General features: G+C 39.3%; 1 protein-coding gene across 6 annotated transcripts in view; it reads right to left on the bottom strand.

Annotated features, from left to right (window-relative positions):
* Positions 1-2,496: 2,496 nt before the first annotated feature.
* The window catches only part of ASB5 (ankyrin repeat and SOCS box containing 5), a 40,182-nt gene continuing 29,593 nt past the window's right edge, over positions 2,497-13,085 (bottom strand). For all 6 annotated transcript variants that reach the window (XM_081523861.1, XM_081523863.1, XM_081523865.1 and 3 more), the window contains 6 exons: positions 11,166-11,245; positions 9,078-9,185; positions 8,183-8,333; positions 7,891-8,025; positions 5,472-5,663; positions 2,497-4,433 (listed from right to left, as the gene is read on the bottom strand). In XM_081523861.1, the coding sequence (XP_081379987.1) occupies positions 4,306-4,433; positions 5,472-5,663; positions 7,891-8,025; positions 8,183-8,333; positions 9,078-9,185; positions 11,166-11,245 (794 nt within the window). In that variant the 3' untranslated portion in view covers positions 2,497-4,305. The remainder of the gene's footprint in view (positions 4,434-5,471; positions 5,664-7,890; positions 8,026-8,182; positions 8,334-9,077; positions 9,186-11,165; positions 11,246-13,085) is intronic.

Here is a 13,085-nt window from a genome sequence, read left to right as displayed (position 1 = left end):
TGTAACAGAGTCCAAAATGACTGCTTCCCTTCCCCCAGACTGAGACCATTAAATTGAGTCCTTCCTTTCAAAGTCATTTCATGCCTAAGGCCTTATGCCTTCCTGTACATAATGGATATGGATCTGCATCATAATTTGAAACATAAAAATGTAAAATGCTGACTTCACTTTGAGAGAGAGGCCTCAAAAATTATGAACTAGTTAGGAAAATGCTTCTGTTCCTCCTTATGTGTTTGAATTGTCCTGTCCCTGAGAATTAATATTTGTCCTTGGAAAGGGCCGAACTGTGTGTGTTGGTGTTTAACTTACCCTCTGGGCAGTGCTAGGTCCAGACAGGATAGATCCAGAGCTGAGGCCCAACCCCCATGCTCTGGGGGTCAGGCACTGCCCCGGGGGGAAAGGGACCAGTGATGATGGAATCCCTCCTCCTTATAATGGGGGGATTGTTGGCAAGAAGAGGGGCAGCTTTCGGAAGACTGAATCCTGGCCCCAGAGGGAACTGCCTTCACTCTCAATAGTCCTGAGTTCTCTGAAGTCCAGGGTCTGAGAGATGGTGTCAAGTCTCAAATGCTAGCTTGTCCTTTTTGAGGAAGGGACAAGCTAAGAATCCTGCCTTGGGCACAAGAACGATGGAGTCACCATTCTCTGCTGCCAAAGAAAAAGCAAAACAAAACACCAAACTCTTAAAAACCCTGGTGTAGGGTGTTAGTTCCGTCTTGTCTCTGAGTGAAGGAAGATCAGAAACAGGGTTTTCTGCACGCCTTTATTCCTTTGTCTAGTGCAGGCTGCACCACGTTGCCCTATCCTCCAGCCCAGTCTCAGGTCCCCCCTGGGGAAGAAACCCTATTCCTCCTTCAGGACGTTTCATATCTGCCTGCACGCCTCACCCCGATGAGGCATGATTTTGATAAGGGATGACTCGGGGAGGTGGATCTTCCTGACCCAGGAATCGAACCCGGGTCTCCTGCCTTGCAGGTGGATTCATTCCCAGCTGAGCTATCAGGGAAGCCCTGAGGGGGGAAACGGTCTTCCTGTGATGGAGCTGTCCTCACAGCGAGTGTCCTGCCTCGTTGGGTCTCCCACCCCACATCCAGCAAATCCTCTCCTGGTTGTTACCAGGGCCTGGGCCCCCCAGAAGCACAGCCTTTCTCTCCTCGAGCCTTTGGGAACCTTCATGGTCTGAGGGGTGAATCACTGGCATGATCCGTTTGTGTTGGGACTCAGAAGCACTAAAATCTCCTGTTTCTAGCAGGCGGACCTAATCCGCTGTGCTTAGCAATCCCAGTGGATGTTTCATCTTATAGATTTAGGTCATTTATATTTCCCGAAGGGCACCCCTTTTTTTGTTGAAGCCCTAGAGCAGATGGAGAGGTAACAAGGCTTGAATTTTCTGAACAAAATTTGCTCCCAAAAAAGACTGAGAATGATTGTGAAGGCTTTCAAGAGAGAGGCAAACCTTAAACCAATTATAAATAAGAAAGTAGAGAAATTAGAGTAAAAAGGTGGGAATAACCCAAGGGAGCGGATCATGTGTTTAAATTGTTGGTAGTAAATGGAGAACCAGTCACCTGGGTTCAGGGCTGTCTAAGGAAACACGGTGGATACTCTTAGACCTTTTCAGAAGAGGCCATCCTTTCACACTGTGTTTCTATTTACTGATTTCTGAACATCGAACATACTCTGTGGTTACAACAATAATAGAAATTAAATACTTTTTTCCTAAAAAATAAATGTGTTCAGCAGTGCTTTACTCCAGCATTTATTTCACCATATTTCTTTAATCTCATGTCAAATACAGATGGTCCCCGATCTACTGGTTTTTCGACTTTAGGATGGTTTGCAAACCGTATGCCTTCGGTAGAAATCATGTTTGAGGGTTGCATTTGGGTCTTTGTCCCAGGCCAGTGGTAGACTGTCCCACCAGATTTCTCAATGCTGGGCAGGACCTGCCGCTCCCAGGCACTCCCCTGACCACAGAGCCGAGCAACTGATACACGTATAACCATTCTAGACCCAGACAACTGCCTGCTTTTCACTGTCAGTACAATATTCGGTCAACTGCATGGGATAGTCAATGCTTTATTATAAACTAGGTTTTGTGTTAGATGATTTTGCCAAACTGTAGGCTAATGCACGTGATCTGAGCACATTTAAGGTGGGCCAGGCTGAGCTCTGATGTTCCGTGGGGAGGTGTATTAAATGCATTTTCAACATATGATAGTTTCACCTTATGATAGGTTGATCAGGAGGCAACCCCATTCTAAGTATGGTGTAGGACTATCTGGAGTATTTTTTTATTTTGCCTTTGTAGAATTTTGTCCTTGGACCTCTACACACGTATGTAAAGAGATTTTGATTAGAGGAACTTCACGGTGTCAGTTAGCATTAGGCTGCTCTTACTGCCCCTGATACAGTGATTTGAAAACCAGTGGTAAATAAGACTAGGACAACTGAATCATATTCTCCATTACCTTCCATTATAAAATCAAAAACTAATTAGAACAGAAAAAAAACTGGTTTATTCCAGGGATAAACATCACACTTTAATATAGTAACATACATATGATATGTTTAAATTAGAACAGTTCTTTGATACGATAATCATACTCAAGCTAATATACAAGGTACCAGTACTCTAAAACTTTCCAAGTGTCAATTTTTGTTTCAATATATTTGCTTCTCTTATTGACATAAGACCAATTAAGAGGGATGCCTTGTACCCTAAGATGACTTCTTGCTCAGGAAAAATACTAGTAGACACTGTTTTACTGAAAAGCAATTTTAATATGTGATTATATTCAATAGGGTTACTCTATAATAAAAAAGGTTAAATGCATATTATTCTGAAGATATTACAAATTTATTAAACTGAGATATTTTGTAAAACAGACTAAAAGTCTCTAGCCACATAGAAGACACTTTTTTAAACAAACACGCCACAACCTTATTTTGACTTTTGAAAATCTAGAATGATTCTTTAAAAATGTAGTCTTAATAACTTTGGGGTTATATACAATAATAGTTTATCTCCCACAGGTCTCTGGCAGTCAGTCAAGAATTAAGTAAAAAGGAAAATAGGCCCCGGGTTATCAAAATGCTTTATCAAAATTTGATAAATTTATAGGACTCATCCAAATATTTTCTTCTACTTTACACAGTGTTGTAAGTATCTTATTATCTTATAAATTCAAATAGTTTAAACTACAAAGTAGGCACAGAGAGGTTTTTTTAATGTTTAATTTTATTTTTTTAATTACGTTTTATATTGCACTCAAATACAATTAAGCAGAAGAGAATAAACCCCCGCAGAGGAAACCTTCTTATGTACAGCATCCCTTTACAGTATAGTCTATGCTGAACCCTTGTTTTGTGCAAGAAAAATCAGAAACACCACAGTGAAGGTCCAGAGATAGGGGACATTTCCTAAGGCTTCTATGTTTGCTAAGTAACACCCTTTTTCCTTTTCTTTGAAAACCCCACATTTTAAGGCATTTTTTTAATCTTCCACTTTCTACAGCCTTGGGCCCCCCTGACCCCTAGAGTGTGACCCAGGGCCTCTTTGTCAACTAGATATGAAGTTCATTTTCCTGGTCCAAGTCTCACCAGCTCCCGGCAGCCTCTGAATGGGGGAGGCTGGGGTGATGTGTGTACAAGCACAGAATAGAGACCCTGATAGAGCCCTGAGTAGGAAAGTGTCTTCAGATAAACTGAGCAGGTGTGTAATGTTCCAGACTTCTCAGCGTGAGAGAGCTGCAGTGATCATTCTAGTCCTGCCAGTTTCTGAAACAGGTTTGCCCAAGGCAGTGAAGTGATCGCTGGGACCTCTGCAGGGAAGGGGCGATTTGTCTTTTCTTTACTGAATTGATCATTATAATGATAAGTAAACATTTAACGTAGTGGGTTTCCTGAATGACAGTCATCTTTATTTCAAAAAATATATGAGCTGCTCTTTTCTAAACCATATTCATATTTTGTATTAATGTCAAAAATACAGAAATAATCAATTACAGAGGCCAAAACTTAAAAGCATAAGCATTAATTGAAGAATATAGACCTTCAAAAACATATGAATATTTTTAGTAAGGGTTCACATAGATATTTTAAACATATTATAGTCCAAAAACAGTAAAAATGCATAAAACATACTATACACTAGTACACTTTAACTAAAATTGCTATTTCACTTCTTCCCGGGTGTTCTCATATCTGTTTACCATCTCTTTAGCATGTTTTAATATGAAATATACACTATGCAGATGAAATAGAAATTTCTGACTTTCAGACATTTAGAATTATTTTACTCCCTTATCGATACTGTAAGAAATTCTGCAATAACGTTGGCAGCTGGAGCTGTGGGATAAGGTGTAATCTTGGTCTACCGATGTAGTTTCTGATACAGAGTCTGCAGAGCTGGCACAGAGAGCTTGGGGTGGCTGTAAGAAACGTGATAGTATTTGCTCATTAAAATCAAAACAGATTTTTCTGTGTTGTAAGACACATGAAATCAACTCACAAAAAAACGACAGTGCTTTGCAATAAATTAGGGCAGTATGACCATTGTGTGTATATGCATGCTCAGTTTTGTCTGACTCTTTGCGACCCCATGGACTGTAGCTCGCCAAGTTCCTCTGTCCATGGAATTTCCAGGCAAGATCACTGGAGTGGGTTGCCATTTCCTCCTCCAGGGGATCTTCACAACCCAGGGACCGAACCCAGCAATGTAAGCGTATACTTTACCACTACACCACCTGGGGAACGCATTAACCTAGGGAAATTTATATAAGCATATATATTGCTTTTATTTGTAAGACTTTATTATAATTGAGATATAATCCATGCATGTTCTTTGAAATATTTTAATCTTTGGGCTTATGAAATTAATGTTGTTTATAAAGCCTCAAAAACAAGGCTTTTTGCTTTTTGAAGGAGATATAAATCTCCTGCTTTATGAAGGACATATAAATCAAAAGCTCCAAGAAGTGTTATGCACTAAAAGGTGAATTTTTTAAATTATTTTTTTCTCAGATTAGGTTAACTATTTAAGCCAAAGCAAATTTTACTCTAGCGTCTAGACCAGGCTTTGGAATTTCTGTTTTAGAACAAAAATACTTCATGATAATGTTTCTATAACACATTGTAGATGATGCATATCCTTATAAAATGGGGCATGTTTCAAGATCTATATTGAGAAATACATATTTAAACAGAATCAACATATTGTTTACTGTTAAAAAATAATATATTTAAGTTAACTGAAGGAATACAGAATTTAGGTAAGGTGAGAACAAAGAAAATCAAAATCCTCATGATACCTTCTTAATGGATGCAACCCAAGTTAAAACGTTATCTTCCTTCAAAATATATTCCAAATGTTATGCCATTGTTATTTTACATGCCAACAAAAGGTCTTCTAATTTCATCTATTTCAAGCCCTTCAAAATGTTTTTAATGCCCTCGTAGATTCTTCTTACCTTCATGTTGAAGCAATAATCTTTCCACTGAACTATTAGAAGTCGCTACATCAACAGGTCGCAGAAGATCTGTGTTTTTGGCATTGATATCCGCTCCAAATTCTAGCAGTAAGTTTATAATTTCTGTACAGGACTGTTGAGCAGCAGCGTGTAATGGAGTATCCCAATATTTGCCTTTTTGTACATCAGCGCCTACACGAAAATGAGGAATGATGGTTTGTGAGACGATCACCTACCTCAGCAAGGGGAGGGAGGTGTGTCAGCCACAAGAGGACCTCAATTCTCTACAATGAGCTACTTCTTTGTGTGCAATATATATGCACACGCAGATTTCATACATATGCTTCATACATACATGTATTAAATCTTAAAATGCTATACACTTGTATGAAGAGTTCACACTTTTGTTAGGTCCTCTAATATTTTTCTCTATGCTTGAAAAATCTCATAATAAATTATTTTTTAAAAAATTGTAAACAATTCCCAAAGTAATCATATTAACTAGTATTTACAGTGCACAATTAGGTTGACATATCCATTTTCCTCACAGTGGATCATTCTTGGGATTATTCAAGAGCTTATTGTTCTTATTCTTCTCATTTATTTTAAGGCATTAGAGCTCTTTGGTTTCTTGGAAAACTTATGACTGTAGATATGTGAGCTCTTTGGGTAAAATGTAAACAGATTTGTCCCCTTCTCACTCAGGTAGTTTAATTCAATAAATATATAAAGGCACTGAGCCTTTTAAATAAAAGAGCACATTATATTTCTGCATGCAAAGTAAGTTTTTTAAAATGCTTACATTAAAATATCCTTACATGTTAAATTACCTATTACAGTTATTTTATCTTGGTGCAAACCCCTGGCACATGGTGGTCATTTGACACATGTGCAATGAATACGTGCTGTTTAATATTGTAAAGAATAATGATCCCATTTTCCAATACATAAAAAGTTACAACATCAAGACAGGCCTATTAATAAAAATCCATTAAGTCCTTCTCAGCTCTGCTTTCTGACACCATCAATAAAACCGATGATGTTTATAAGAAGCAGCACATTTCATGAGTCCCTCTATGGCCCTCCTGATACTCTCAAATTTCAGTAAATGTAGTTGTTTTCAATATTTTTAAATCAAATATAAAAGATTTAGTGAAAAAATTATATTCCATAACAAAATCTCCACAGAGAAAGCATAAATTTCATTGGTTATACCAATTTTATGGGAGATCAGAGCCTGAAAATAACAACCAATCCACAATTACTAACAATATTGCTTCCGTTTGCTTTTTTTTTTAACTCAGTATAAAATATTGGGAAGAGAATAATATTGCAAGCAAAATAAAGAAGGTTGTAAAGAATAAACTCTTCTGGTTATGCAAATTTATGGGTGAACATAGTGAGAAAATAACAATCTGCCAGCCATTATTAGCAGAAATCATGTTTAAGATTCTTACTAGGTATAAAGAGAAAGAAATCGTGGATGCAGACACTGCTTGAAGAAGTCTATAATTTAGCCAAGATGGAGTGAGTAACACATAATGGAATTACTAAAAATATACGTGACTTTGCTGGTGGCTCAGATGGTAAAGAATCTGCCTGCAATGTGCGAGACCCAAGTTCTATCCCTGAGTTGGGAAGATCTCCTGGAGAAGGGAAGGGCAACCCACTCCAGTATTCTCGCCTGGGAAATCCCATGGACAGAGGAGCCTGGAGGGCTACAGTCCATGGGGTCACAAAAAGTCGGACACGACTGAGGGACTAACACTTTCACTTTCATATATCAGAGTCTGAATGAGTGTCATAAACAATAAAAACCACAGAAATCCATTTACTCATTTTATGTATATTTTGAGCACCTGCCACATGAGAGGCATTGGGCTAGAGGGAAGAGCTGATGGGAAAAAAGATATAATTCATATCTTAAAAGAACTCGCAGTCCTAGAGTGGAAGATACCACATGGTCTCAGAAGATTATGAATAGTTTCTTAGGGGCTAAAGCTGAACCTTAAGGAATTGGCTTATTTCAAGAAAGTGAAAGGGTATTAAGTCTTCTTGGGTAAATTACAAAGTGGGGCAAAGTCTTGAAAGACAAGGTTACCTAAGCAGTTATAATCCCTAATGTTTCTTTTGATAGGTTTGTTCACGGAGATAGAAATATTTGGCACCTTTATATCCAACCTTGAGGATTTTAATGACCTTTTATAGGTAGGACTTTTGGAGTTTTGAGGTCAAGTGGAGTTACCACAAATGTGCTTCTTTTTATGGATTTTAGAGTTATAGGTGAGGATGCTCAGAATAAGAACATTTTTATCCATAAGATGTAATTTTTAAAGAAGCTTATTTAGAGAAGTCAATACAAAGCTGAATAACTGCCTGCATGTACAGACAGAATGGAAGATGGGGTATAGAAAATTACCAGCATAAAGAAGCTTCCGGACGCAATGGGACTGCTGGGACATGCAAGCTACATATAGAGGGGTTCCCAGATGAGGAATGTCTTGGTCAACATCTACACCCCAGGATATCAGGATTTCCAGACATTCGTGGTGACCTGCCAACACAAAGGACAGGTGAGTCTGCGTCTCCTGAACACCAGTCCCCCCACCTCCAACACACACAGCTCCCCAGGCTTCTCCCTGCAGCCTTATTCACTATGCAAGTGGCTGAAGGATCTTTCTCCCCTTGTCGCTTCACCCAGCTACAGTTACCTCTGCTGGCTGCCTCGTGCGTAGGGGAAGGAAGGCAGGACTCCAGCTGGGGTTTGGCGCCGTATTCCAGGAGCAGTTCTGTGCAGCTGGTGCTGCCTTGTGAACACGCGTTGAATAATGGGGTCACGCCGTCTATGGTGATCGCGTTTACCTAAACCAAACCAGAGTTCTGAGAATGAGAGTCACAGAACCACTCGCCATTCGCTGTCAGGCATTTAAAACAGGTATGTGTGTGGAAACATATTAACTGAGAAGGTGTGTGCAGTAAACGTGACAAAGGCTATTTAAGCTCATACACACATCCATAAGCAGAGCTGGAAAATGCGAAGGGATAAATAGAAGCATGATGTGGTGGATAATCCGCAGGAGTGGGCATGCAACTAGTGGAATTCTGGAAAAAAAAAACAAAAAACCTCTAGAATCAAATACACAGAAACGAATTAAATGATTAGGTACTTTGTAGTTAGGGAAAAAAAGGTACAAATGTAATAGTGATGAAGCCACTTTGCTGGCTGGCAGCTGAAATTGGAAATCCTATTTCTGAGAATCTATCTAAAAAAATAAATTCAAAAGATGAGCAAACATTATAACTTAAAGATGTTCATCTATTGTTATTTAGAATTGCAAAAATCGCTTCTCGGCCTTTTGGCTAAGATCAAGTGTAGAATTGCAAAAGCAGGAAATAGCCAAAAGGATACTCCATACCCTGCAGTGTGCTACGCACTCTTTTACAAAGGTTGGAAATCGTGCTTGAGTGCTAGCAGGCAATTTGAGAGCTTTCTTTTTGTTCTATTTTTGAAAACTACTAAGAAGGCAAGAGAAGCAAAATGAGGACTTTGCCTGCTTCTCTCAGTCAGCCCATGTGGGACGGGGAATGCTTTTCGGGGGCACTTACATTGGCTCCAGCTTGCAGAAGTGTCCTGGCACAAGCCACGTGATCTCCAAGGCAGGCTTCATGTAACGGGGTGACATGGTCTATGGTCACTGCGTTGACATTATAACCCTAAATATGACATCAATAATTTTGAAACGTGAGCAGAAAGTCAGAGAAAAATCCCCTGTGTAATTGTCATTAGAAGGTGATAGCAAAGACCAGAACATCTCAGGAAAATCGGGTTTCAGATTAGCAGGCACAACCAGTTCAAGTGCCCAGAGCCACGAAGCTGTTAGATCCCTTGAACCAAACTGTTGTGACCATCATATTGCAACCCACACTGCCTTAAGTGGTTTTTCCAACAGATTTTGAGCCACCTTGACATATTTGGGGCAGCCCGCTCTGAGCCCCATCAACTAGATTTTATGCTGGTGGTTAACAAGTCTCAGTATAGAGTCAGTTAGATGTGAGTTTGAAGTGCCATAATGCAGTAGTTTTTAAAATTCAGATTGCTACTCTAACCTCTAAATATATTGGTACGATTAAATGAGATGATACATGCAAAGCAATAATGATTAAAATGCCCAGCATACAGAAAATGTCTTATTTTATTATTCAATCAAAATTAAGTAAAACTTAAATATTTTTATTCCAAATAAACTAATGATATCAGTCTAAAATATTTAAATGTTGCTAGGAAAAAAAGATTCCTTGCCTTCTTGCTATATTTGATAATTCACTCTATGGACAATCATACTACCACCATCACAGGAAGATTTTCGTGGCCAAAGCCCCATAACAACTTGTAGGTTACCATGATCTATAATAACACCAGGAAGGACACGAAGAATCTTAAAATGAAGGCAAGAAAATAAGTATCACCCCAATCTTTGCTACTAGCGAGTGGCAATTTTTTAAGATCCCTTGAATCACCCTGTCAGAGGTTTCAGATTGGCCGGTCTGCAGCCAGACCCAGAGAGCTGATTCCCAGCCACTGCCCACGAGGGTGACTGATGACAGACGCCTCTGCAAGGGTCCTGGTTCCGTCTCACAAGGGCTCCGGACACAGCCTCTGACCCTCTCGGCTGGCCTGTCTGTGGACATGCGCTTACAAATCTCCTAAGACTCTTCTCTCCAAGAACTGCGTGACCCTTTCAGAGGGGTTGCCCTTCAGCAGTTAGTGATGGCTTTGCAGTTTTTATTGTGTTTTTCATCAAGTGATGAGCAAACCACATAGTCACTGGATTATCCCAGAACCGGAAGGCCCCAAGGAGCATCTTGTTCTGCAACCTCGGTTCACACGTGAGTAACAGGAAGCTCTGACAGGCTGTGGTTCACCTCAAGTTCCAGCCTGGAGTCCGGGTGACCAGAGCCCAGGGCAGTGCTACTCAGAGTGAGTGGCACAACCCTTCCTCCCCTTGTAGTCATCTGAGAAAACTCCTGTCTCCCTGATCCTCAGAAGCACCAGGGCAAGGACTTCCAGATCTGGGTGTGCATTCATATCCCACTGGGCAAGCCAGAGTCCCTTATACTTCAAGAGGAATCTGTGCTTTTCTTTTTTCCTCCAGTGAGTCTGATGATCAGAGAGGTGTAAAAATGACTGTTCTGTGGCTCTCATAGGCAAATCCTCATAACATACTACAGATTACCGTAATGTAGAAAGCATTGTTACAGCATCTGGTCCGATTATCCTTTCTTGGATATTTTATGACCGACCTACGCCTGCAATTAGCTGCACACCATTGTACTGATGTAAGCATATTTCAAATGTGTAATGAATAATACCTACATCCAATTACTTCGTGCTTCAATATGCCTATCAATGAACAAATATACTGTGTGAGAAATTTGAAATACTAAGACATAAGACTATACCAAAATATTTTAAAAGATGTTTTGAAAGATAAATGAGAAACTATGGATTTGGCTAATAATATGAGTTAAAATAAAAAGCTAGTAAAAGTTATTAAGCAATTTTGTTGTTTTTGAGTTGATTACTATTGATAATGAATGCTGTATGCTCAGGGAATAGAGACATATTTTAACTTATAGGTTATATCATAAACTTATGTATTATATTACATTATAAAATTATATGTTATGTTTTACCTGTGATAATAATGTTCTCAGAGCTAGAAGACGACCTTGACTGGCTGCTTCATGCAGTGGGGACCGATCTGCCCAGGAACCTTCCAGAAAAGAAAGAAAACAAAAATCTACGAGTTAGAGCAAACCCTGATGGTGGTGGTGGTTGTCGACTCTTTTTCAACTCCATGGAAATGGCAGCCCACTCCAGTATTTTTGCCTGGAGAATCCCATGGACAGAGGAGCCTGGCGGGCGACAGTCCATTAGGTCTCAAAGAGTCGGACACACAGGAGCACGCTCGCACTCGGCACCAACTCTTTGAGGTACGTGTCATTATTACTTCTGTTTTAAAGTTGAGGAAGTGAAAGCTCTAGAAGAAATGAAGACATTTAAAAAGAGTCACATAGTCTAATTCCAGAACTGAATTGTTACAACTCCATCGCCATTGTTTCGCCTTTCCATCCAGCATTATTTCCTGCTTATCCAAAAAATTAATAAGCCCAACATCCAATTCTTGAATTATCAACTGAACAAAGAGTCATCTTTGATTAGTTTTGGGGTATGGTTTCTTTCCAGGCTGCAACACTCCCATATCATATTAAAAGCAGAATTGAATTAGTGTACCCCAATAACTATTTGTTAATAGTGCAAATCTGGCAGGAAAATAAAAATTTATAAGAATTGAAGCCTTATGTTTTCACAAAATAAAATGCTAAAGTCACCATCATAAGTAAGTCTTTGGGAGGAACAGTTATATTTCAAGTTCCATCTATGAAGATAAAATTCAATGCTTTCAAAATCATATGCAATTGTTTGTTTTATCATTAAACAACTTGACTGCAGAGTACAACTCTGGAGGACTTCAGAACATAGATCAGATTTCCTGGTGAATGTTTAAATAAGCAAATTATTAACTTTTCAAACAGACTGCATGTGTTAAACCACTGTTTTCATTTATTCAGCACAGCAGTAGTAAATTAACAAGGTTTTAAGTAATCAATGCTTAAATAAATGTTTGGATTTAAATATTCATTTATAATATTTATAATGATTTATAATGCTCCTTCCTACATAATGGGTTAATAAATTTCATTATCCTTAATTTATCGCTGAACTCTGTATGCTGAATTGTATGAGGCTGATCTATTAGCACCGCCCGTTCTTCCACTGTCACTGGCTAATGTGGCAATTAACCAGATGCTGGCACTCAGAACAGTCTACAGAAATGGCCTTTTGGATTCATTTTGAACTCATTTCTTTCTAGAAAATTATTAAGACTGTAAGGGGCAGCAAAATTAAATAATACTTACAACTGAGGGGTACTAGATATTCCTATTTTACATACAATTTATCCATCAAAATGATTTCATTAGTCCTCTGGACCATTCAGCATTGCTTGCTGTTGTTCACAAAAGACAGAAAAAATAGAAAAGCATCATGCAGAAAATAGGCCACATCAGGGCCAAAATAAAGAAATGTAAGTGTTTGTTGAATTTACCACCCATCACAGCCCTCTATTCTCCTTCAAGATGGTCACAGAGCTTTCTGTCCCCATTGTCATTTTCTTTATCACCAAGCCTCAAGTCCTTTATGGTGGAAGAAAAAAAAAAACCTGAAGCCAGAGTTTTGTATGTGCATTTGCTATTATCTCTCTTCATAGGACCTCCACTGGCATGAAAAGGGAATTAAATGTCACACGGTCTGCAGGAGAGTGTGGGTGGTGGTCAGTGAGAAACCCACTGGGAATATATGGTGTGGGTGAGGGCTCCCTTGGCCTGAAAGGCCGGGGCCAGTCTTCTGGCAGCCACTGCCCTGTTACTAATATTTTCCCGGATGAACTCAGCTCTGCTCACCTGCCCAGGAGCCTTGCTGCCTGTTGGCCTAAAAGCAGTGGGGTAGGCTAGAGGAGGAGGAGGTGAGAGAAATGGAGACCAGGAGGAAGA

The sequence above is a fragment of the Giraffa tippelskirchi genome, chromosome 8, assembly GCF_054371585.1.
Source record: "Giraffa tippelskirchi isolate mGirTip1 chromosome 8, T2T-mGirTip1v1.2.pri, whole genome shotgun sequence".
In the NCBI taxonomy this organism is placed as follows: domain Eukaryota; kingdom Metazoa; phylum Chordata; class Mammalia; order Artiodactyla; family Giraffidae; genus Giraffa; species Giraffa tippelskirchi.
Note: the sequence above shows the minus strand (reverse complement) of the source record. Positions and strands in the feature narration are given on the sequence as shown.